General features: G+C 47.5%; 1 protein-coding gene across 1 annotated transcript in view; it reads left to right on the forward strand.

Moving 5' to 3' along the window:
- Cdh13 (cadherin 13) overlaps positions 1–26,592 on the forward strand; it is a 1,043,248-nt gene that overhangs the window by 670,843 nt on the left and 345,813 nt on the right. Inside the window, exon 6 of the mRNA XM_032888181.1 lies at positions 9,530–9,674. Coding sequence (XP_032744072.1) covers positions 9,530–9,674 — 145 coding nt within the window. The remainder of the gene's footprint in view (positions 1–9,529; positions 9,675–26,592) is intronic.

Consider the following 26,592-nt stretch of genomic DNA (forward strand, 5'->3'; position numbering starts at 1 on the left):
CATTTATTACCGTGCTGTTTGGTGGGTTGAGCACTGCACGTGGTTTAGACCATGTGCGCATCTGGGTGTCTACAGCGCTGCGTACCCATGTGTGAGCTCCAGGGAGGAATCCTTGCCTCCGCCCTTTTGAGTTTCAAGAGGCTGCCTACAGTCATTGGGTCATGGTCTCATCCTCCATGGCCAAAGCCACCAGTTGAGCAGAACGAGTCTCTCCCCCACTCCATTACTGTGAGCTTCTAGTCTCCTTCCTTCTCAAAAACCATGACATTCACTTCATAGGCTTCGGGATCATCCAGGAGAAAGCTCTCTGTTTTAAGGTGAGCTGACCTGCTGGCTTCTTTTCACTTTCCCACCTAGCCTGCTCTATTCCTAGGGCCCAGAAATTAGGGCATGCCAATGTTTACACGGAGCTGACAGAGAAGCAGAGCCAAAATTGGAAGCTCCCTCCTTGTTTCTTGTCCAACCATGTGGATGTTCTGGGTGGGAAGAAGGCAGAGAGCTGGACAGAGCCTGAGAACTGGGGATCAAAACTCACAGGAAAATTTCCCTTGATGCTTGGGTTGACTGGTTACACGCTGCACAGTCAGACACTTGTCTTCAAGCTGTTGGTGGTCTAATGAGGCCGGGAACCTATGCTCTAGATTGAGGGATGGACAGACAGACAGACAGACAGATGATGGATGGATGGATAGATAGATAGATAGATAGATAGTAGATAGAACTATAGTAGGTAGACAGGCAGACAGACAGATAGATAGATGATAGATAATAGAACTATAAAAGATAGATAGGCAGACAAATATAGATAGATAGATAGACAGACAGATAGATATAGATAGTAGACAGACAGAAGTGCAGAATATAGACAGTCAGATAGACAGATAGATGATAAATGTAGATAAATATATGTATTGTGTATATATATATAAATATATATATATCCGTGTGTTCTGCACACATACACACACGTGTGTGTAGAACCTGTTTCTAACAAAGGAACCTGTAATAAATAACTCAATGCCAATGGAACAGACATTAAATAAATGAGGCCAGCAGCACAGAAAGCAGCACCAAACTAAGTGCCATGTTTATAGACCTAAGTTAGGATTAGTCTTATTGTTTTCTTGCTTATCCCAGCAACCATCGAATCCCCTTGGAAAAGGTGATTTCTTCAGTGTCTTTGAGCAGCCCTTGACCTCTAGGGATCATCTCATAAATAAACAACACAGCAGACAGAAAACTAAGGCTCTGCCGGCTTATTTCCAAGGGATTGTGGTGAAATTTTTTTCCTGTGTAAGCTCCAAATAATTGCCAGATTCTAGAGACTTACTTCCAAGCTCCTTTCCAGGGTTAGAAGTAGGGATTGAGATGCCCCTGAGTGAGCCTGGGCTAACATCCCAGCATCCGTGTCATCACATCAGTGGTTCTCACCTTTCCTTCTGGGGGCAAATATGACTTCTTACTTTTCTAAATAGATTGTTTGGTCGGTCGGTCAGTCGGTCGGTCGGTCGGTCGGTCGGTCTCTCTCTCTCTCTCTCTCTCTCTCTCTCTCTCTCTCTGTGTGTGTGTGTGTGTGCGTGTGCGCGTGCATGTGCGCGTACATGTGGGTATCCTTGAAGAGAAGAAGATGTCAAATCCACAGGAGCTAGGGTTACCATGGGTATGGCTGCCCCTGACACAAGTGCTGGGAACTGAGCTGGGGTGGAACAGCAATATGTACTCTTAACATCTGGACCGTCTCTCTAGCCCTAACATCAAGATTTTATGTGGCAACACACACACACACACACACACACACACAGAGAGAGAGAGAGAGAGAGAGAGAGAGAGAGAGAGAGAGAGAGAGAGAGAGAGAGAGCGCTCTGAATTTACAATCCAGTTTAACTGGAGACACCTGACACTGTAGACACTGCACCGTGTTCATCCACAGCGACCCTGCAGAGATCCTGTTGTGGTCCCAGCTTTGTTAGCATGCAGTGCTACAAAGATGAGTCCAAAGAAGGAGGCCACTTTCGTTGTGATTTTTAAGGAAGCCCAAGCAGAAGTTCCTAAAGACCCAGTCCTCACACAGTGACAACCGTGGCTTCCAGGTCGGAAAATGTGCCACAAAGAGGAAATACAGACAGAAAGCGCCCACTCGGTGACAGTGTCTTATCCGCACAGAGGAAACCAAGTCTCCTTGTGCTACAGCCACAGCTAGCATAAGATCTTCATTTTTTGTGACTGAAAAACAGGCCTTTGTGCACGGCCCACGTATACTCAGGCATGTACCACAGCATCTCCAAAAAAAATGTCATTAGCTGTGTGTGTCTGTGTTTGGCTGCATTTGAATACCCTGCCCAAAGCAAATCAGAATCGGCAGAGTTAAAAGAAGCTCACCGATGTGCTCCTTGGATCCTTTCTCTTCAAAATGACTCACCAGGGCATTGACTACATGGGGTGCTGTGCCTCTGACTCCATTGATGCTGCCCTCCCTTCTGTGACTTGAATCAGCCCAGGCGACAAAAGACACTGTCTTTTGAGAGCCAGATCCCTGTCTTGGCCTCCACTCAAAGAAGGTCTTGTCAGTGACTTGCTCTCCGTCCTGTCGCGTAGGATCACGATGTCAGACTCCACGTCTCTCGTGATAGGAGATGAGAGGATATGCCAAACCCAGGGCATGGCCTTAATGGTTTGCTGTGGTGCTGGGAGCCAACACGTGTGTGCGTGCTCTGTGGTGCTTTTGCTTTTGTTTATAAGGGAGCCTTATTAATGAATCATACGGATAGCAGCTCCAGCATTCCAGGGCATCAATTAGTTTAAACAGTCCTTGGCTTGCATACTGTGGCTTTACCAGTTCACATCTCTAGCAGAGAATATCCCCCAACTAGATGGAAGGAAATAGAGGAGCTGGGTACCCGGAAGGATCTTTAAGGGGACTCTAGCCTCATGACCTTCCTCAATCCTCTCCTCCCGCAAGCACGAGTCAGAGGCTAATACCCACAGCCCGGTGAGCATGGACCATACTTTCTGAAGGAGAATGTAACAACAGGGTGTCTTCCCACCCCTGTGCCCGCCCCCCAAACCCCTCGGAAGTAGAGCATATGTCACACAGCATCTTCATCTATCTACCTGAGGAGAAACCATATTTGCTCCAGAACGTTTAAGGGTGGTTTACGTCCCTCATGCTCCTGGCATTACGTATCCGCTTTTGATATTCATAAATCTGACGTTTACATTTTATAATTTCCATTTGGTTCTCCTTTCAGAAGCATCTACGACTGTGACTGGGGAGGTGGCTCATTCAGTAGACTGTCTGTCTCTCAAGCCTGAGGACCTGAGTTTATTGTTTTTGTTGTTTTGGGATTTTTTGTTTGTTTGTTTGTTTGATTGATTTTGTTTTCTTTGTTTTGCTTTTAGATGGGCTTTCTCTAGGTTGTTCTGATTACCCTGGAATTCACGGTGTAGACCAGGCTGGCTTTGAACTCACAGAGATCTGCCTGCCTCTGCCTCATAAGAACAGGTCTAAAGGATGTGCAGGATCTGAATTTGATCTCCCAGAACGCACATGGAAAAGCGAAGCTTTGGTCATAGGCCTGTCATCCCAGGGATAGAGGTGGAGACAGACCCGTGCGCTAGCCAGTCTAGCTGAACAGATAAGGCTTGGGCCAGTGAGGGGCCCTGTCTCAAAATAAAATAAACAGTTCAAAAAGAGCATCTTCCTAAGGTAACATTCACCTGTCCTAGGAAACACACACACACTCACACACACACTCACACACACACACACACACACACACACACACACAATCACACACACACACACACACACACACACACACACACACACTCACACACACTCACACACACACTCACACACACACTCACACACTCACACACACACACACACACACACACACACACACACACACACACACTCACACACACTCACACACACACACACACACACACACACACTCACACACACTCACACACACACACTCACACACGCACACACACCACGGGTAGGGCTGGGGCCCAGAGATGGCTGCCACTGTAATGTTCACAACCTGAGCTCTGTAGCAAGGGGCTGTGTGATACACAAAGGTTCGTTGTGCATGCTGGGAGGTGCTCTCAGGACTACTAGTGAGACTATGCGCGTTTTGCCTCCGTGCTACAAGGTTGTAATATAGCAGCCAGTGTAATATAAAACCATGAAGCAAATGACTCAGTTAAGCCACCCAAGCCAAAAACCTCAAGGCGGGCTATGACAGGACCTTGAAGGAACATGGGCAGAGGGAGGGAACTATGGATGTTGGAGTCAGTCCTGAGTGTGGATGCTGCCTAGTCACAAACCAGCTTTGTGACCACGGACTGTGACTCCAGTTCCCTTGCCTCAATCAGTATTCCTCCAAGTTGTTTTGAAGCAGATGTATTAAAAAAAAAAAAAAAAAAAAAAGCAACTGAAAACCTGGAGATGGGCCGAACACCAAATAAATGTTAATTCCCTTCTTCTAAAAAGTAAGCTGTCAGTTTAATACGCTTTGATATTGTTTACCGTTGGGGCTTGTGTTGGTCAATTAAGACAGCATAGAGTCAACTGGCCCAGGGCCCGTGAACTCAAACTGACTGTCAGCCTCCTGTGCCAAAGCTGGGGAGAAAGGACAGATGGTCAAAGCTGAAGCCAGAGCTTTAGACTCTGGTCTCTTAAAGAGAAACTACCTCTTCAGGAGAGGGGTTCAGGCAAATGGCTCTGTGTCAGGCCTCAGATCTGGGTAGTCTCTAACCCCCAGCCCTTCCACCATGCCTGTCCTCAGGAGGCCGATGTGGAAAGGCACACTCGTGGATGAGCAGTCCATGCTGTGGAAAATGTTACATCCCAAAGAGTGGCCGTGAGGGGGCCTGGTTAGTCTGTAAGAACTGAAGGAGAATCCTGGGGTCTGGGCTGGGAAAGAGAGGAATGGGTGAGGAACTGGGAAGCTCAGGGTTAGAAGGAGGGGTGTATGTGATGATACCTGGGCCGGATGTGTGCCCTGAGGCGGAAGAGCTAAGAGGGCTGCTGTAGTGGGTTGGTAAGAAACAAGAAGACTTCCATGGGACGCAGATGGGGTTTGTGGAAGTGAGCTGGGGCGAAGCTGTCGAAGGAATTAATGAAATAAAATCAGACGGGTCTCAAGAGAAGAACCAGCCAATAAAGAGCTTGTCACCCAAGTCTAAGGACTTAAGCTTACCCCCAGAGCACCCACATAAAAGGCCAGGCGTGGTAACATGTGCTGGGAGCCCTGGTAGGAGGGGCGGAACCAGAGGAGGATATCTGGGCCACTGGTCAGCTTGTCTAGCTATATTGATGGACTCCATGTACAGTTTGAGATCCTATCTCAGAAGCTAAGATGGGGAGGCTGGAGACAAGGGAGCCTGGATGTTGGGGGTTGGTTCCCAGCACCCACATTGGGTAGCACAACCTGTAACTCCAGCACAAGAGAGTCCACACCCTTTTCTGCCTCCTCAGGCACCAGCATGCATGTGAGGCAGACATACACCAAGCCACGCACCTATACACATAAAAATTTGCAGATATGATGGAGCTAGTGAAAACATTCAATGTTGACCTCTGGCCTCTAAGCTCGTGTGTGTGTGTGTGTGTGTGTGTGTGTGTGTGTGTGTGTGTGTTTGCACACACATAGTATTTATGATAAGACACTATTGGAAGGTAGCTGTCATGGGATGACATAGAGACATGGTGGACAATATGAAGGGGTCAGGGCAGACCCTGCAGTAATGATGGTGAACCCCAAAGTGCCCTTTCCAGCGGCCCTGGTGAGAGTGGCAGAGCCAGCCTGCAGAGGTGGTGACAGAGATTGAGAGAAGAATAAATTTAGGAGCAGTGTGGACCAAAACCCGATGGGATGTCTGGGAACAGAAGTTTCGCAGCAGGACGGGTCCGAGGCCACCTACTGACCACAACCGTGCTCTCAGTAAGATGATGAGCCTGTGTCAGCCTCTGTGATGCCTTGAGGATCCCAGGACCACCTCCCCTGACCTCCAAGACCGGATTAAATGACTTCATGTAAAACACTCGCATCATTTCTAAAACAGGCTGAATATGGACCCTTGAACACTGAAGTAAGATTTAGGTGATCACAGTCACTCGAGCCTGCAGTCCCACTCAGGAGAATCTGTGCACCTGAGACCATCCTTAGCTCCACAGCGGGATCCAGGTCACTGAGAGGTGAGGAGTGAAACTCTGTCTCAGAACAACAACAAACAACGAACAACAAAAACAAAATAAAAAGAAAGAAAAGAGGAGAGAAGAAGAGAGGAAAAGCTTTGGTGACGGTTCAGAGCCGTCCTTGTGTCAGAGGCTTCCGTGTGTCACATTACAGCCTTCACAGCTTTCAGCAAGTCTGTGAGAAGCCCGTGCCAAGCACTTGGGTCTGGAAGGACCAGGCCATGCTCAGAGCCTGGGTCCTACACATCTGGAGGCTTCAGTCACAGGCCATCTGCCCCACAGCTTCCTCCTCCTCTTTGGAGTTTGTGCCTCAGTTCTACAGCAGCCATTAAAGGCAGAAAGGTGCAGACCCTTCTCTCAGGGGAGTGTAGGGGGCTGGATGTCATGGGGCTGGATGCCATGGTGCATTCAGTTTTCAGCAAGTCCCTCCCGATATGAAGGCTGCCGTGAAGTCGCAAGATGCAGCATGGGTGCACACCGCCAGAGAGAGCACCTCACCTTCGTCTCCCCTTGGATGTTTAATAGTTAAAGTTTGGTGGTTGCTTATTTAGAACTCTTTCAGGTTTTCACAAGCCCCACACTCGGCTGTGGAACCTCATGTGGGGGTCATAGCCCACAGTTAAGAATCCGGGGTATATGCATTCACGTTTCATCATTCCGGGGGCAGGTTAACCACTGAGAGCAACTCTGAGGAGCTGGCTGACAAAACGGCCGTAAAGGGCTGCTGGCCCCATCTCCCCTGAGCAGACATTTTGTGGCTTCCCATCTTTGGCCACCTGTCCACTCTTCTCCTGGTGGGCTCTGCTGTACAGCTCCATACTTCAAAGATGACGGATGGGGGTGGGCACTCCTCCTTCTGTTTGTATCTATCTACTTTGTTTCTGAGCCCCTGGAATCCGTCATGTGATTCACAGGCCACAAACAAGGTTTCAGACTTTCAAAGGAAGGAATTTGAGCGTTTGAAGCATTTCATTCAGGAGGGGAGGAGGAAGACAACAGCATCGCTCAGCATTGATTTTTCTGACACAGACAGCCCCTCTGGAATGTGAGAACAGTGTCCTTCAGAAAGCCCAGATTTGCTCACTGTGGTCAGGCCTTCACATGAGAACAGCAAGGGAAACCCTCAAGGATGTCGGATTCTGTGTGGGGGTGTGTGCTTGAGTATGACACACACGTGTACAGAAACATGTGGCTGCCAAAGGTCAACACTGGATGTCTTCTTCTATCACTGTCTAACGATTTTCTGAGACAGGATGCGATGATTGGTTTTGTCACCTTGACACAACTTAGAATCACCTGGAAAGAGAGTCTCAGCTAGGGATTACCTAAATCAGGTTGGCGTGTGGGCATTGATTAGTGGGCATCTGTGGATAATAGTGTTGGTTGTATTAATTGATGTGGGAAGAACCACCCGCACACTGTGGGTGGCACTATTCCCTAGAAAAGGGATCCCGGACTGTTCAACTAGAGACAGCAAATGAAGCACTAGCGTGCATGCATTAATTCATAGTTCTCTGTCCCTGGTTGTGTTTGTTTGCTATGACCAACTCCCTCTAGAGCCGGTCGGTACCTGCAGCTTCGGAATAATGGGGTGCAAACCTTGATTGAAAGTTAAAATAAATTCTTTCCATCCTAAATTGCCTTTTAAGGGGTATTTTATCATAGCAATAGGAAACTAAGACAGAGTCTCTCCCTGAACCTGGTACTCACTGATCTGGCTACACTGACAGGTCAGCACACCCAGGGATCTTCCTGTCTCTGACTCTTCAGTGCTGGGATTGTAGGCATAAGCCTTGCCCTGATTTAATGTGGTTTGGAGGATCTGGATTTAGGTTGCCATGCTACCAACTGAGCCTAGCCTTCCAAGCTCCAGCTTTGAAACAATGTTTCTTTCCTATTGTATCTCATGTGAACGCAATGTTAGAAGGCTTTGTCCATTTAAAATTTTCTTAATTAAGGTTTTATCTGCTCAAGAAATCAAATGGGTAGAGAAGCATGTGTGTGTTTGTTTATGCTTATGTGTGCCTGTATATATGTGCATGTTTGTGCATGCATGCATGTGTGTGTGTGTGTGTGTGTGTGTGTGTGTTGACATAGAGAATATGATACTACTAAAGAAAAACAGAAAACACAGAGAACAATCCCTCTCTCTATGAAGGCCCAGTTTCATCTGATGTTCACAATTGTATGTCACAAATATGATTGGAATGTTTATAAGAGAGGCCTTACCCATGAAGAAACTAAGGAATTGAGTCCTGGTAATAAAAAAGACTCTGTGCTTTGTTCTCCACTGACCAGAGAGTGCGGTCATCTCCTCTGAAGGGAGGGACACTTGTATTAAAAAAACAGAACAAAACAAAAAAATCTTGTTGTTTTTACTGAGAGAAGTCAAGGTCCAAGTAAGGTCAGTAAACGGAACACGTGGCCATAGCAGTGTCCCAGGAGTGCCATGGTATGATACTCTGTTTCCAGACCAGCAGCAAGGCTCACTTTCCATACTGGCTTTTCAGCCGGGATCTGGAGGGACTTTTCTTTGGAAGCACTTCATGGGTCTGTGAAGTCTCTGGCTCTTTAAGGGAATCCCTGGTGGGCAGGAGTCCTGAGGTCTCAGCAGGGCCCTGCACACATCAGCCTTCCTACCTGAGGGATGCCTGTAGATGTATATTGATCTGAGTGTCTCTTCAGCATCACCACAAACGCTGTGGGTTCCCCCCAGTTCGTGATGTTTCATGTATTGTTTCTATTAGTGTAATGTTCCTCTTAAGGATAATGAGATTAGAAAAGCAAACAGTATACACACATTTTCCTAACTATGGTGGGTTGCAATAGTATATGTCTGTGTGTGTGTCTGTGTGTGTATGTCCCTGTGAGTGTCTGTCTGTGTCTGTGTCTCTGTATATGTCTGTGTATCTGTGTGTGTTTCTGTATGTCTGTGTGTCTTGTGTCTGTCTGTGTGTGTCTGTGTGTCTGTGTATCTGTGTGTATCTATATGTCTCCGTGTGTGTCTGTATATATGTATCTGTATATTTGTATGTGTTATTATCTGTGTGTGTCTATGTGTGTCTGTGTGTTTAATTTTCTTTGCAGATTTGATGATTTCATTGTGAATTTTTCCAAGGGGGATTTAACACTTGCTGATCTCTGGCTTATATTGTAAACCGTTGAGTTTCTGTTTTCCTCCTGGTGATAAGCCATGGAAACCAGAGTTTCAATATCATCAAAGACTCACAAAATGATTGATACAGCCTCCTTTCTCTGGGGAAACTTGTCTTGATTTTAAAAAATAATGGTTTCTTTCTCTCCCAATCTTTGCTCATACAGCTGTTTGTGGAGACCACAGATGCCAGTGGCAGAACTCTGGAGGGACCAGTGCCTCTGGAAGTCATCGTGATTGATCAGAATGACAACCGACCCATCTTCCGGGAAGGCCCTTACATCGGCCATGTCATGGAAGGGTCACCTACAGGTAGGTCACACGCTGTCTGGCCATCAGCATGGCGGTCCTGAAAATGGCACATGGTCGTCTTTGGGAATTCTGACTGGTGGACATTAAATAGCATTGATTCTAACAAGGGCTGGAAGCATAGAACTCAGCCCATCAGGGGACTTCAAACTATGAAAATGCCTTTTTTCGTCTGCAGAGGTGATGTCTATCCAGGACTCAGATGCCTGGAGATTGTTGGGAACCGGGTAGATATTTGGCTCACAATGTAAGGGCTGAAGGCAGAATGGTGTGCCTTGTGGGGTTTTGATGAGAATGTCCTTCTCATAAATTGCTCTCTGAATCCTTTTCATAATTGCCTTTCAATACTAACATTGTTGGTGTGACAAGCTGAGCCATCTCCCTTTTCCATAGAAGATGCTCGGAGAGACACCTTTTGTCTTCCGTCAAAAGGCAAGACATTTCTCTCTGGAAATATGTGTAGCTACTGTTATGTAAATGACTCCAGGCCTCGAGGCCTTGCTATCTTTCACTACGTTTAACCTATTTGGGAAGGGCTTAGAATTTAGAGCCCCCTCACCCCCTTTATGGGGCCAGAGCATTCTAATTAAAGTATCCAGTATCCAGCAAAAACAGAGTCACTCGTTACGGCTGTAAAGGCGAAGAACAAAGGAGACAGAAAATCCCTGCTGGAGTCGGCTCTCGTTTGGGCTCTGAGATACATTTAAGTGGGAAAGCCCTACATTAAGAATGTCAGTGTTGTTGGTTCTAAAGTTTTGACTAAACAATGGGCAAAATAGTCAGTCGGCAAGCCATCGAGGAGACGGAGGCCAACTCGGGCTGTGTTCTCTGCCTTTGTTGAATCGATGGGGTGTATCCATGACATGTAGATGGTGGAGAGTTTTGGAAATGTTGCCATGGCAACCTCCCCAGACTACCAGGTGAATAACGGTATGCAAGACGCCGCAAACCTCCCTTTAGCTCCACAAGCTCGCTCGCTCGTTCTCTCTGTTCTTCACCACATCCTCAAAAGGGAAGGAGCAGGCACTCCCTCCCTGCCCCCCCCCCCAGATCCGAATGTGTTTTATACCAGTGATGGCGATTTTCCTGTATGTTTTCCCTGGGGGTGTTACTGGGTGAGATGGAGGGAGAGGAACGGGGTAACAAGCCTGAGAGGTGCAGCCAGGTGAAGTCAGATCACTTCCGGCCAAGTAGACCTCCTGGCACCTCTCCAGGGCCTTCTTTGGATGGAAAGGGGACTTCTGATGAGAAAAGACCCTAGACTTCGATTTTGATGTTTACAGACAACTACTTAGAGGAGCTGAGGGGCAGAGCAGGTCGACAAGATGGATGGAGAAAGCTATTAAAGAGGCCAGAGTGTGAGCAGAGCAAGAATGATTCCTCCCTGCTGTGCGCGGTCCCCAGACCTTGAGGGTCAGCGTCTGGGATGTGGATGGACCAGAAACGTGATCCTGGCGTTCAAGTGTGTGGTGCATCTTGGGAGCTGTGAGGGTGACTGTCTCTGTCTGTTACACGTATGTGATAAGATGAGGGTCGATCTTCCTCCCACGGCCGTGTTCTTTTGTGAAGTTTAGGAACGTTTCAGGTGCTATTGCTTTGTATCTGTGTCATATTTTCAAGGAGAAAATTGAATCCTTTATGCATGTTGAATTCCTTAATGCACAAAGATACCCAGTTAGGGAGCGGCCATGTCTCTAGGAAATATAAGCCATCTCACACTTCTCTTTATGATTGATATTATCCCATAAAATACATAAGATTTGGACTGCCGTGTGGAGTGGATGCCTCTGGGGGTGCAGATGGCCCTGGTTGTTGTTCTCCTTTCTCTCAGCAGCCTCTAAGTTTAACTCTAGAGCAGCCATGGGAAGGAACTGGTCAGATGTGGTGTCAAGAAGGTAGATGCTGGGGTTGGGAGAGGCGGGGAGATAGTCTTAGTGGACAACAGCCTAGGCTCATTAGCACCCTGCAAAGAACTTGCAGGGGAGACTGAAGGGGAGGCAGTCTCAGGGCATTGTGAGGGTGGCTGAGGTCCCATCCTCCACTAACCTTCTCCCCAACCGAGATCCTTTTCAAGTTACGCCATGTGTTCTGTGTTTCCTGGGCTACACAAGTGCTTACTTCTCCCAGGTCTACAATTCCCTGCTTCTTTGTTGAGTCTTCCCCTGTCATTCTCCCTTCTTCATCTTTGTTTTGTTTTGTTCTGTTTGAGACAGAGTCTCTCACTGAGCCTGCAGTTGGCTGTTTCAGCTCTTCTGGCTGGTCAAGGAGTCCCAGTGTCTCCAATCGCCCCTGTCTCAATGCTGGGGTTACAGAAGTACACTACGGTGCCCAGGTTTTCACATGGGGTGCGAGGGATGGAATTCAGGTCTTCACACTTGTGTCTCAAGCACTTGACTAATGGAGCCATCTCCCAAGTCCCTGCCCACACGATCTCGGTTATTCCATGAACTTGACTATACAAACAGCCACTGGATTCTCCTATCATTGAACTGAGCCCTCATGGCATGCTGGGAGACTTATGTACTACACACTCTCCACCACTAACCATTTCTTACCCTGGGAGGTGGGTCCAGCAATCCTCGTCTCACAGATGAGAGAACCAAGAGTCCAGAGTTCACGTCTTGAGCTTTGAGCCCCAAGCTCCTTCTCATCTACCATTCTGGAGTTGGCTACCTTCTTCCCAGAGACCAGGAGGACCATGGACAATTTTGGAGGGTGGTGCCTTATTTGATAATAGGATGCTATTCTTGTTCCACACCCATGTCTGTTGTGATAAAAAACATTCCGGCCAAAAGCAACACAGGGGTTATATTTATCTTCAATTCCAAAATTATAGTCCAACGTCACAGAAAAGTCTTGGGTGCAGGAGCCTATGATCATTGGCTACACCTGTAGTCAAGAGCAGACAAATGAGTGAGTGAGTGAGTGAGTGAATGAATGAGTGCGTGAGTGAGTGCGTGAGTGAGTGAGTGCGTGAGTGAGGAATGAGTGAGTGAGTGAATGAGTGCATGAGTGAGTGAGTGCATGAGTGAGTGAGTGATGGTGAGGAGTGAGTGCGTGGTGGTGAGTCGTGGTGAGTGAGTCGTGGTGAGGAATGAGTGAGTGGTGAATGAGTGCATGGTGAGTGAGTGCATGGTGGTGAGTGAGGCGTGGTGAGTGAGTGCGTGAGTGAGGAAATGGTGGTGGTGAATGGTGCATGGTGGTGAGTGCATGGTGAGTGAGTGAGTCGTGAGGTGGTGAGTGCGTGAGTGAGGAATGAGTGAGTGAGTGAATGAGTGCGTGAGTGAGTGAATGAGTGAGTGAGTGTGTGAGTGCGTGAGTGAATGAGTGAGTGAGTGCATGAGTGAGTGCATGAGTGAGTGAGTGAATGAATGAATGAATGCATTTGTGTTGCCTGCTTCTTTTCTGTGCTCAGCCAGCTTTCTTCCCTCTTATACAGTTCCCTAACCCATGGCATGCGTCTTCTTACCTCAGCAACAGTAAAGACAATCTCCCACAGACACGCTTACAGGCCAACCACATCGAGAGTCTCTCAACTGAGACTCTCTTCTTAAGAGATCCCAGACTGTGGCAAGATGATAAGTAAAAAAGTAACCATCATAGCCTCTGTCAGCCCTGCTCAGTACTGGGTCTGAAAATAGCAGGGTCTGTATCACCTTGGTGTATATCCACAAGCCTCATTCATTCTTGGACCTTGCATGAGGCTAAAACCCAGGAGACACCAGCCTATGGGTCTGTTCTGATATGCTCTGATGGTAGCCCGAGACTTTAAGCAGGTCCAGCCTGGGACATGTTTGTGTTCATGTAGTTCTATCAGGTGATGGAAGATGAACAGTCCTCTTGGCCAACAGCTCAGCTCCCCCAAATCCTTTTGAGTTATTGTGAGCCTTTTGGGGAAGATCTGGGAGAAGCAGGGTAAGACATGAAGACCCTCATTGTAATCTCATCACTTGATTCCATCTACCCGGGGCCAGCAGCATGGGCTGAGGCCTACATAGCTTCACAGAGTCTAGTGCTCTGGAAAGACCCTTCTTGTTGACTGCCTTCTCACTAAGACCCTAAGCTTTTAATTCTTGATGAAGGCGGGGGAGGGGTTACTACTGTCATTTTGCACCCAACTCCACACGTTATGCAACTGCTTCTGGGTCCAGCACTAAACCTTATTATGGGGCTTAATGCCCCCCCCCAAGTCAACTTTTTAGCCTCAGGCAAGCCCTGAACCCTCTAAAAGTCTCAACTGCCTTGTCTGTAATACGGAGCAGGCTAACAGTAGCTAGCTTATGTGGGGATCAACCCCTGATGTGGAGATGAAATGAGACAGCATTCTGCATCCATGTGTAGGCTTTAACAAATGCTCAGAGAACGCCTGTGTACAGTGGTGCTGTTAACGCCGAGATTTTTCTTGTTGCTCTGACATTGCTCCCCTCAGCAAAGTTAAAGCAAAGAGACACGTGGCTGGCACGGAGGAGAATTCATTTCCCAACGATCCAGTGCCACGTCCCTGTGTACCCAACTGCCATCAGTACCCATCCGTCACAGAGGAAGGTCACCTGTATTTATCTGCAGGAACAGACAGGAGACAGCTCCCTGCTGTTCAGCGCTACACTCCAGGGTATTGTTCTAGGGGAAATCGGTCCTGGATAAAGGTACATCAGCACAGAATGATGGAGTTTCAGTTCTTTTCAGTCCTTTGCATAGTTACAGATGGTGATCGATGGGGCCCCCATCCAGGCTGGGGTGGTTCCACCAGCCAGTCAGGTTCCAAGACCCACTAAGGAGGAGGAAAAGAGGTCAAGGACCTCAGGATTCCCAGAGTTCCTGTGCCAGGACACATGTTTTTGTCCCTGCTAGTCTCCTGGGAGCCTTTGTGAAGGGCTAATCATGAACAACTACTGGGGCTTCCCCTAGCATACACCAAGGGAGGATCAAGGGCAAGTGTGGGGCCTTTACGGAAGGGAAGCCCAGGAAAGGAAATCAGAAAGAGCAGGAAGTGGTGGGGAGGCTGTCAGGGTGGGCAGGTAGAACTTAAGCCCCCGGGAAAGTGCTAGAAAAGGCTACCAACTCCCATTAGAATTATTCTAGTGTCAAGGGTCTAGAGATCCAGGCTGTCCACCATTCATCCTGCAAATCTAAGGGTGATGAAAACTGTCTCCAGGGGAACTTTAGCTTACAGAACTTTGGTCAGCTGTAGAGAAGGCAAACTGGAATGTGAGCTTCCAGACAGCCTTCCAGAAAGACACAGGAGCTCCCCATGGGGCTGGCTTTAGCAGGCCTGAATGGAAACTGGGAGAATACACTCCACCTTGGGACTTGAAAGGCATCCGGAAACATAAGTAATGTAAGAACCGTGTGTCCAGTCCACATATGTGTTGGTCACATTCAGCTTCCCTTCATGAACCTCAGGTACGTGTCTGAGTCATGAGGAAGACCAATGCCTATTGCTGCCCTTGCCCTACCTACTCCATGCTGAAGAAGACAGGCCAGACCAGCAACTACCCCCTCAACACCCCCTACGGCTCCCACACTGCCTTGCTCTCTGTTTTCTTCCTTTTCCATCCAATATTTTCCCCAAAGATACTGCATGTGCCAACAAGGGCTAAGCTCTGAGGGACCCCATGGTAAGGGGGCAGACATTATCCATCCCCATTGGTACTCACATGAGGAGAGAGCAATGGAGAAGAAATGAGCTGAAGTTGTGGCCAGCACAACATCAGAGCCAGAGAGAATATCTAATGTAGGAGTGGCTGAACCCCATTTTATACAGAGGGAAACCCCTATCTTGGTTAGGGTTTCCATTGCTGTGAAGAGATTCCATGACCAAGGCAACTCTTATAAAGGACAACATTAACTTGGGGCTGGCTTACAGGTTCAGAGGTTCAGTCCATTATCATCAAGGCAGGAGCATGGCAGCATCCAGGCAGATATGGTGCAGGAGGAACTGAGAGTTCTATAATTGTTCTGAAGGCAGACAGAAAAAGATTGTACTCTAGGCAGCTAGGAGAAAGGTCTCAAAGCCCATCCTCAAGGTGACACGCTTCCTCCAGCAAGGCCACATCCACTCCAGCAAGGCCACACCTACTTCCTTAAGGCCATGCCTCATGATAGTGCCACTCCCTGGGCCAATCATATTCAAACCACCACATCCCCTCTGTGAAGGGGTGATGTGAACCCAGGGACGTCTCCCATTCATTTTCACCCCAGGTTCTTCCAGGTATGGTCTGTCTCGTTTTGAAAGACTTCTGACCTGGCCAGACAGGAGGAAAGATAACTAAATCAGTTGTCCTTCGGAACAATTGTCCATCCTGAGAGTTCAACACGTCTTGGCAGCAAAATGGTTTGAGCCTTTTGAGTAAAGTTGGCTGTGACTCTCGTGATTGCTCTTTGGTACCCAGCTCAGCGTAAGGAAGGCCCGGATGTCGAGAGCTGATATTTCATACCTGCCTCAGTATTAAATCCCCGTTTAGCCAGGATGGGCTGGTGGTAGTCAAGTCTCCTTTATGGCGCCCTCTTTTCTCATAGTAGATTTCCCCTTAATGGTGTGTCAGACATTCAAATCACGTTCTCCCTCATTATCTTCTGCCCTAGCCGATCTCACAGTTTCCAGAGTATTCAGCCATAGCCACTTCATGCGTTTTCTTAACCATGAATATTTTAAAAAGAGAATTTAACTTTTCTCAACATCTTTTAGTAAAAAAAAAAACACACCATGTCAAGTCAGTCACCGTGTAGAGAGAACCATCTGTGTTAGCTGATTTCCAGGTTCTCCCTGGGCATCTCCATGCAGTGAAAGGCAGGTACGTGGGACAACAGAAATGGGACTCGACCTGGTCACAGGTAGGTCACTTTCTGTAGTCCACTATTGCTAATTTGAAAATGCTTGGTTGGTCCCTGCGGCAGCCTGCCAGTGTCTGGTACTCTGTCATCTCATTAGCCAGTCCCCAGAGAGGTTACTCTTCTTTGAACTTACCATAGTTCTACAGGGCAGCACTTACCCACTTGTCCCTCACCTACTTTTGTGGCAAATCATGTAGGGTAGGAGTCAGATTGGCGAGATGGAGAATAAGCCTTATTACAGCTTGATCCATGTTCAGGCAGTGCTTGTAATCAGGGGGTTTTATTGTATATCTCAGCTCAGCTCAGGAATTAGGATAGAATCATTTCTCCCTCCACACCTACACATACTGATGAGAATTGTCACTCACGCGTTTCCCTGGACTTTGCTCAGTATCCGCAAGGTTTTGCGCTGGTGTCTTTATCTGCATTCAAGCGAGGTGAAGCCATCTCAGTATGGCCTTCTCCTTGGGTTTTGTGGCGAAGTTAGAGGCCCACCGCTGCTGAGGCTTGCCTGCCTCCTCAAGCCAGAGCGAGAGGAAGAATGTCATTAGCATATCGTTTGAGTACAATTGGTCAGAAAATAATGTTATCAAAGAGACTAGTTCCCAAGGGGGAATATTCCAGGAACACATGGTATGCAAGGTAGTCTCTGAACTTGGCTACCTCTTGACTCTTCTCGGTCATCCGAGAATGAGAATCTCTGCAGTGACCCTTACCTGTGTCAGCGTGAATGTCCCCCAGCTAACAGAGATCTCTCAGAACCAAGCCCATTAACTCCTCACTCTGGCTCCCTGGGTCTTCATTCTTTCATATTCACCTCCTCTCATGGGCACCATTGGGTGCAAGAGGACTCCACCCTCCCCAGCATAGGGGAATACTAGGGCGTTGGGTTGGAGGTGGGTGGGTGGGAGTTAGAGCATCTTCATAGAAGCAGGGAAAGAGGGGAGGGGGAATGGGAGAAGGGGGGAAAGGGGATAACATTTGAAATGTAAATACATAAAATATCAAACAATGACGTGTGGGAGATTAAAACATTAAAATAGGACTATATTGGCAAGAGGACTCCACCCTGCTGGATGCTAGAGGGTCTACTGAAGGGAGAATGTTTGGACCCCTCAGTCTGGTAGAAGGGTACCCCAGCCAGTGCACACATCACCATTAATATAAATGGCTTCAGACATTCTCCCTTCCATCCCACTTACAGCTGTCCTACCACACGGGTGTTGGAGGTTAGTCCAGGAGATAGGCGTCACCTTGCTGCTTGCCTCTACTCTGACCCTGGGGTTATCGTCCTCAGTGAGCCTGGATGTTGTCTCTCCCCTGGCCATCATCCATGATCCCCCTCTTCAGGAGGTCCTTCAGTTCCAGGTGAACTGGAGAGACGTGGCTCCTGTCATTTCTTCCCGTGTTAAGGTAAATGTCTGGTAGGCCTTGCTCGTTAAACTTCTGGAGCTGTTTTGGCACCAAGCTCAAAACTCCTTCTCTGTGTCACTCACCATCATTTGAAGGCAGGGAGGATTTGGGATGTCAAGTATTTGAAAGTAAAACTGAAATCTAACACACTTGGTCACTAGCATAGTAGAGTGCCGACGGGGTAGAGTTGCATCAAATATTTTCAGAAGCAACACAGTCATTCAAAACCACGTGAAGGAATGGATCCACCAGAAATCTCCAGCCACTGTGGCCACTTGATGATGGTTGAACAAGTCCTTGAGTTGCTGTGGGATGTGTGCCCACAGGTGCCCCTGAAATCTGTCCCTGGGGCCTGATCATCTACTTTGGACATCTATGGGAATGTCAGAGCGGAAGCTATGGTGGATAAGTCTGGGGAGACTGGGAGAGTCTGGTTTGATTGTGGCATGGGGACCAAGAATGATCTTAGAAGAATCCACCTCCTTTGGGGATGCAGCCCTGGGACAAGTTCCAGGAGACAGCCCCACAGCCATGCACACATAGGCAGTACCAAGTGGGTTCAGTGACTTAAGGGGAGTATGTGAAGTTGAGAGAGACAGGTGGTGGGGTAGAATATGGCCACACTTGGAAAGAAGGAAATGGGTAGGGATTTGGTTAAAACATGTGCATATGTGAAATTCTCAACAACAGCAGCAACGCTCTTAGTGATCTGAGCATAAGAGGACTTCTGCTGTCTGAAGCACAGTGGTAAGGAAAGAGACCGGAGGTCACACCCGACTTCTGTGGTGATCCCCTGACAAATGGGAGATTACTACACATTGTGCCACTTTATGATGCTGGATTATTGTGCCCGAAACCGTCTTTATGGAATTACGGCAGCACTGTAAACCTTAATAGGTTTATAAATTTTCCCCAGGTGTGAGCTGGATTCTGCCTTCTGTTTTCTTTCTCAGCTCTGAGCGTGAGCCTGAGGACCCCGATGTTGGGCTTTGTTTTGTTTCTACACCCCTAAGTTTTCAGGACTCACACACGGTGGTGGCCACTGATTAAATTCTATCCGAGAAGCAAATGGTCCCAGGTGGCAGGAATTCTGAATCGCTATAGTGCTCTCTTTTTATTCTGTTTTTAAAGTAAATGTCTGTCGTAGTTCACAGTTTGCTCATTCCTTCCATAAGCATCTCCAGAAAGCCCGCCATGTACAGATTTGCTGCCTTTAGTGAGAGTAGAGGTGCATTAAGGCCAGTCCTACCCCATACAGTCTGCAGATACACGGGGACCTCAGCAGGTAATACATTCGGAAGTGCGCATGCTCCACACACGCTGTAGTGCGCCTGCTCCGGAGAGCCATTCCGGAGTAGAGGGAGGAAGATGCTTCTGCCTGGAGTGAAACAGCGTGGAACTTGAGTAGATTCCATTCCATTGCTCTTTGTAGACCCTGGACTACTCGTTCCTTAGCTGTCAGTTCACTCCCCACGACTGCTGTAGGACTGAGCTCACACGATCTCCTGGGTTTAGGTTAGTCCTTCCGAGCTCACGGGTGACACAGCTAGGGTCCAGCTTAGACTTCTGTGACTCCAGTGACTGCACTCTGTCATTTCCTTCCACTCTCCCGAAACCTTCACACCCAGCACACAATGTCAGGACGAAGACACAGGTGCCACTCAAATTCTAGAGAACAGTTCCTTATCTGTGCAGGGTTTGGGGTGGGGAGGAGAGCAACACCCATCTTCTTCCTTTTTAATAATTAACTTGTTATGGTTTCACAGTTTTGTACATTCATATAATACATTTTGATCAAACGCACCTCCCATACCCTTAATACCCTGGAGGTCACTCAGCAGCCCAGCTCAATGCCTTCTCCATGCAGCCAGATCTGCCCCCTAGTGGTAGATCTGGAGATTTTCAAGGAGAACTGAGGCTCCACAAGGCAAGCGGGGCGGGGGTGGGGGGGGTAGGGGGGTGGGGGGGGGAGCATCAGCGAACAGGACTCCTGAAGGCCACCTCCGCCTCCCCCTCCACTGCTCTGAGAACCAGATTCTTTCTGAGGGCAAAGTCCAGGGCTTCGGCTCCCGTTGATCCAGGGTCTTCACCTTCACAACCGGTGTATTTTCTTAAGATGCCGTTAGTGAATTATATATAGACCCACCTCCAATCTTCAGCAAGTGGAAAGAGATTCCGTCTGCTAAATTCTGTGGGGAAAGGGCATATAAAATCCCTTTCAAGTGTATGTTTTATGAAATATAGGCCGTGAATTGAGTTTTCCAGTATCAAAGAAAAAAAAAAACTTTAATAGACTTGTAGCCTTCCTGCTTTAATTACAACTGCATATTTTTTTTATTCAAGCTGAACACAGTACCCAAAGCTGTTTCATTATTCAGGAGACTGGCTCTCCTCAAAGAGTTCTCCAAAATCAGACTCGGGGAATGTTTGTGGGGGTTTTTTCCCCTTGCTCTGGTTTTCTTCTTTCTGGGGTGAGGTTTTGGTTTTCACGGGGTTGTGCTTTCTATCAGGATGCTAGCATGGGTGCTTCCTCTTGGGGTAGCCTGGACTTGTGTTTGTGACATCGGGCTAGCCTGGGCTTGTGTTTGTGACATCGGGCTCTGTGCCTTCAGGAAAAGTCTCTCACTCCGGAATCTCAGGGATGTCTTTACCTGGTCCCTTAGCACCAAACTCTACCCGCTGCTCCTTGGTGGGTTTACTTCGTTTTCTCTCACATTTGCAGTGTCAGCTTCTTGGTGCCTGGGGCAGGACCATGCTGAGGGACTCACTGGAGTGATGAGCTAGAGCCAAAGGTGGGGACATTTGAGTGCATGTGTGTGTGTGTGTGTGTGTGTGTGTGTGTGTGTGTGTGTGTGTGTGTGTCCATGTATATGTATATCTGGAATTAATTTAGTCAAATTCACTGCATCTTCCCGTGGTTTACCTGGAAATGTTGTCCCACTGTGTGCTTATAAAACAGAGAGGATCCAGAGGCGTCTTCTCCTGGATGAGGTGGGTTCTGTAGCTACAGATATCTGGAGCAGTGTCTCAATTTAAGATGGTTTTGTCCTCAGGAGATAACTTTTGGTGGCTGCCATGGAGAAGAGGATGGTACCGTCGGCATTTAGTGCTGAGAAGCCATCTCACAAGGCCTGGTGTAGCCCCTGTGTAAAGAATTAATTCGGCTCAAATTGCCCACGGGCTGAAGTGGGCAGATGAAATCCAATCCTAAGCAGAGAGTGTGAAGATGTTCAGTAGGACACTCAAATCTGTGGCCCGGAGCAAAGAAACCATGTAAAGGGCCTCTGTGCTGAGCTCCAGGCCCCTTCTGCTAAGCCTTCTGTTTAGCATGCAGCCAGTAGGAGCTGTGAGCACCTCGTGCTGAAGTTCTTGCTGGGGACAGGGGTGGGGGATGGGGACAGCGGTCTTGTGCACCAGACTGACTCATTCTGGCAATCTAGGGAGGTTGATGCTGGTCCCCCAGGGAGGTAGATGCTGGTACTAGCAAGAAATTCATCTTCAGAGTGTTGGAAAACATCTTGTCCAAGAAAGCGTCGACTTCTTCCTCAGCTTCTAGTTCGCTGGCATCCATCAGTAACAGCGTAGTGTATACCAAGAACAATGGGTCCATATAAAAACAGAACTGCTCCGCCTCCCATGGTCATGGGATGACATACTGACCAATAAGCTATAAGAAGGGCTGTGAATTAGTCTTATGGGAACTAACTCAGCTGGCAAGAGCATCCTCTTATCTCCTTCCTTTTGCTGTGAGGGATGCAGGCGAGATGGCTTGCACTTAGACCATCACCTTGCACCATGAGGGAGCTCCAAGAGCTGAAACCATGTACTAGCAATATAAGATGAAAGATAGAAAGAGACTAGATTCTGATGCCTGTGGAGTACCAGGCCAGCCCCACAGCTCGATGGAATCACTTTGCACAAGAGAATAGGAAGCTTCCCCTTCACCTGAGCCATTCTTTTGGTGGATTTTCTGCAGTTGGAACCAAATCTTACAGCAGCGGACATAGCCAGTGTCACTCAACCAGTAAACAGTATAGCCCAGACCATTGGACTTTGAGCCTGCTTTCTCAATCGCTGTCTGTGCTGACTAAGAGAGACAAGTGGCCACTGCCTCATATGCTTGTCTTATCCCTAGGTGTAGAATAATAATCAGAAACTAAGTCTCCAAGGGAATAGAAATGGGCGCTCTCTCTCTCTCTCTCTCTCTCTCTCTCTCTCTCTCTCTCTCTCTCTCAAGAGCCTTCGAGTTCTTTCTAGAAGCATTCTGGGGTCTCCTTTTCACTTGATGTTTTTATTAGCTAAAAACAGAGGAGTCAAGCTGTGGCGGCCCCCAGTTGGCAGTGTTTGCCCAGCACGAAGGAAGCCCCGTGTTTGATCCTCAGACCCAGCACCATTTAAACCGCTTGTGATGGTGCATACTTTTATCCTAGGTCAGAGGCAGGAGGATCAGAAGAACATCAAGGACAGTTTACACAATGAGTTTGAGGCCAGCCTGAGCCACAAGAGCCTGTTTCAAAAACCAAGCAATTAAAAACGCTTGGTGCTTCGCAATGGAAGCGTTTCTTGACATCCTGTTATCATCGTGATATAGAACTTACTACTCTACTTCTGATGACCTGGGAACACTCTGGCAAACACACATCACTTGGTAGCTACCATTTGGGACAATGCCCCGGCCTGAGGATTTTTTACAAAGGGTTGGAGAGAGAAAGAATGGTGTTGGGAATATCAGGATGGCTCTAGGAGGTTTTCAGAGGACAATACTTTTCTCTTCTTGCCAATGATGACTGGATGTCCATCCAAAGATCTATCCCCCTTCATCAGGAAGGGTATGAAGCTTGAGGCCTCTGACTCTTGGGTGACCCGGGTTGTTTCTGTCCACCCTTGGGGGTAATGTCACAGCTATCGGTATGCCTTTAGAGAAAGATAGGTTCTGGGAACTTCATTTCTGTGAACATTCTTGCCTTCTTGGATCAAGATGCGTTTGTGTATGTGTGTGTGTGTGTGTGTGTGTGTGTGTGTGTGTGTGTGTGTGTGTGTGTGTGTGTGTGTCTGTCTGTCTGTCTGTCTGACTGTGGAGGTGTGGGGGTGATTATGTGTCTGACTGACTGTGGTGTATATGTGTGTATGTGTGTGTGTGTGTGTCTGTCTGTCTGCCTGTCTGTTTGTGTGTGTGTGTGTGTGTGTGTGTGTGTGTGTGACTGACTGTGGGGGTGGGGGGGTGATTATATGTCTGACTGACTGTGGTGTATGTGTGTGTGTGTCTGTGTGTGTGTGTGTGTGTGTGTGTGTGTGTGTGTGTGTCTGTGTGACTCAGCTCTCCTTCACCCTTCAACAACTCTCTGTGGAGGACTTAGACATCCCTGCTCCATCAGGAGCCTCCAAGGCTTGCCCCCTGCCAAGACAACCACTTCCCAATTCATCATCCTTTTTTTGTGCTCCCAATAAAGCTGAAGTGTTGTCTCTGAGTTCCTCAGGAGGGCATGGAGGCTCAGAAAGGTTGACACAGACAATCAGAAGAGGAGCCATGTGAGTCAGATCTGTCTGACCTCAAAGAGACAGCATTTCCTCAGCCTCTGTGTGGGTTAATTACTCCTTAGCATGCTCTTGGGCTCTCCTTGATAAGACTAATGTAACTTTATTCACACTTCTCTACCATAAGCCTCCGGTATTGTTCCCAGCCGAGACCGTGCATCTAAATACAAGTGTTCATTTTATTGGTGATGGAAGAGGCAACAGACAAGCAGATAGAAAGGGAGGAAGGAAGGAAGGAAGGAAGGAAGGAAGGAAGGAAGGAAGGAGGGGAGGGGAGGGGAGGGAAGGGAAGGGAAGGGAAGGAAGGAGGAAGGAAGGGGAAGGGAAGGAAGGAGGAAAGAAGGAAGGAAAAGAAGGAAGGAAAGGAAGGAAGGAAGGAGGAAGGAAGGAAAGGAAGGAAGGAAGAAAGAAAAGAAAGAAAGAAAGAAAGAAAGAAAGAAAGAAAGAAAGAAAGAAAGAAAGAAAGAAAGAAACTCCGTATGGTTTGGCCAGTGCATGTGTGCAGACAACAGTGCCATTCAAGGTCATTTCTGTCTGAGGGGATTTATCCTCCTGGCGTGAAACAAACCAGCCCTGTCTGGTTCTAATTACGTCTTAAAGGGTAAGGTCAAACTACATTTTGAAAAGGGCAAACATCAGCAAAAGAAAATGTAGTTGAGTTAGAAAAGCTGTAACCAGGGACCCGGAGATTAAATTGATCTGTTAAGGTACCAGTCAGGAGTGCTTTTGGCTGCAGGTAACAAGCTAGCAATTAGGGGCTTAACCCCAGCAGGTGGCTGAGGAGGGCTTCACCATCCCAGCTGCCTTTTGTCCTATTTCAGGAAGGTGGCGGGCAGTTTACCCCGGGCTTCAGAGATTTGACAGATGGCATTTCTGTGAGTCTTGGGACTTTGCTACATTGCTGGAAGACCCATCCCAACTCTAGCAACTTCGGGAAGAAGAAAGGGAGATGGGAAGGGCATTGTCCACATACTCCGTAGGAAGTCAAACTCTCTAGCATAAGTCCTCAAGACAGAGCAGAACTTTGTCTTATGATGACCCAAATCTACTAAAGGAACTCTTGTAGAACATGTAGTTGCATGTGTGTGTGTATGCATTTTGTGACACTCTTCTTGGGGAGACATGAACAAATATCTACTCACCCTAGATAGGAAACTCATAACAGATTCAAGTAATGATATCACCAAAGTCCAGCTGGGTAAAGCAGTTACTTGGGTTACTTACGCAGTACAGGTGAGGGGCCACTTACAGGAGCATGCATGACTCAAAAGCAGCTACATCACTGCAAAGCCACCCCAACATGGATGATGGCCCATAGAAACTGCATCCCTCAAGCTTCCTACACAATTCACAGGCATCTAAAGAGGTCACATAGTTTCCGTTCCCCAGCAGTGTTCACAGCTTACTCAACCATGAGGAAAAGAGGGCTTTGTGAATCTTAGTAAATTTCAGGATTTTCCTGAGATTTGTGAATTGTATATTTCCTATGTCCTAACTAACCTTCCCTTAGAACTGGCTGAGTGTTAATGAGCTTGCCTCTGGAATGGAATGTTTCAATTTAGAGGAAATTGCCACACTATAGTGATCATGTATGTAGATGTATGGGTATGCATGTGTGGTGAACCAAGGAGGAGGGTGTAGGAATGGATTTAGGGTTAGCTGGAGATTGGTCTTCATTAGACTTTTAAGTAAAGAAGAAACTTTTTCCATGCTTTTATTGGTAACCAGAGAATTAATTGGTGGGGATCAAACCAATAAAACCATTTCTTTACTGGTAAAACCATGAGAACAGTGCAATCTGGAGGCCAAGTGTGTGTGTGTGTGTGTGTGTGTGTGTGTGTGTGTGTGTGTGTGTGTGTGTGTGTGTAAAGGCATCTTTGATGTACCGAGTACTGGACAGTCAAAGACATCTGGGAAGTGGTGTCCTTTCTTCCAGACAACGACTGGGAACTGCAGAGTCAGTGTGAAAGAACCAGAGAACAAGACAGTGAATATTAAAAGCATCATCCAGGGAAGTCTGTCAGCAACTTGAAAACAGGGACCACACTGCCAATCCCTTTAGAATTCCCTCTCCCACTAATCTCCTCCTACTAATCTCTTCCACAAAGCAAATACACAAAGAAGGAAATGTTTGCAGAATGCATCAAAGTGTCCTATGGGAATCAGACGCAGAAATTTTAAAGTTTCATTCATTTTTACCTCTCCTTCTGAGGATCTTATTTTCCAAGTCCCTGGTGGAAAGTTAGTCATGAGAGATACCAAAGGTGGATGTCATAAGCCCAGACAAAAGATGACAAAGGCGTTGTCTGCTGATGGATCTAATGAAGACTGAATGTGGCTGTGAGAGGGCCCTGGGAGCCCCTCCCTCTCCTCCCCACTTTCTGTTAAGGAGCCAACTTCAGGGCAGCTGTAAGAGTCCAGATATAAAGCTATGGCTTTCCTGCGTATTTCACTTCATTCCAGTCCTTCATGGCCCCAAGAAATGGATAAAGAAATTCTCATTTGTAGATAAGGAGCAGAGGACTCACATGATTCTCGTGGTAACCCTCAAGTTTCCCTTTATACCCTGTGAATGCATCCACTTCAAGCAAAGATCAGTAGAAATGAGGCAACTTTCAGCCCTTGACCCGTAAGAGGAAGGGGACCAGGGCCACAAGTGCTTGATCCATCCAGGGGTCAATGGAAGGTGGGGGTTTTGTTTGTTTGTTTGTTTGTTTCATTTTGGTTTTTCATTTTTGGATTTTCGTCAAGGTTCTCCAGAAAAGCAGAAATGTGTGTGTGTGTGTGTGTGTGTGTGTGTGTGTGTGTGTGTGTGTGTGGTGTACAACTATGCATGCCTGAGTATTTATTTTTAGACTGTATTATTTTATTTTGTATGAGTGTTCTTCCCTATAGGTATATTGCCAAGCGATTACCTGTTGCCTCTGGAAGCCAGAAGAGGGTATTGGATCCCCATGACCTGGAGTTGAGGACATTTGTGAGCCATGTAGATGCTAGGTGCTGGGCACTAAACACGGGTCCTCTGCCAGAGTAGCCACTGCTTTCAACTGCTGAGGGAGCTCTTTGGCCCCAAGAGATTTATTATCAAGAACTGGGTCATGGGCTAGAGAGACGACTCAACCGTTAAAGAAGGCTTGCT

Source organism: Rattus rattus, chromosome 17, assembly GCF_011064425.1.
Source record: "Rattus rattus isolate New Zealand chromosome 17, Rrattus_CSIRO_v1, whole genome shotgun sequence".
NCBI classification, from domain to species: Eukaryota; Metazoa; Chordata; class Mammalia; order Rodentia; family Muridae; genus Rattus; species Rattus rattus.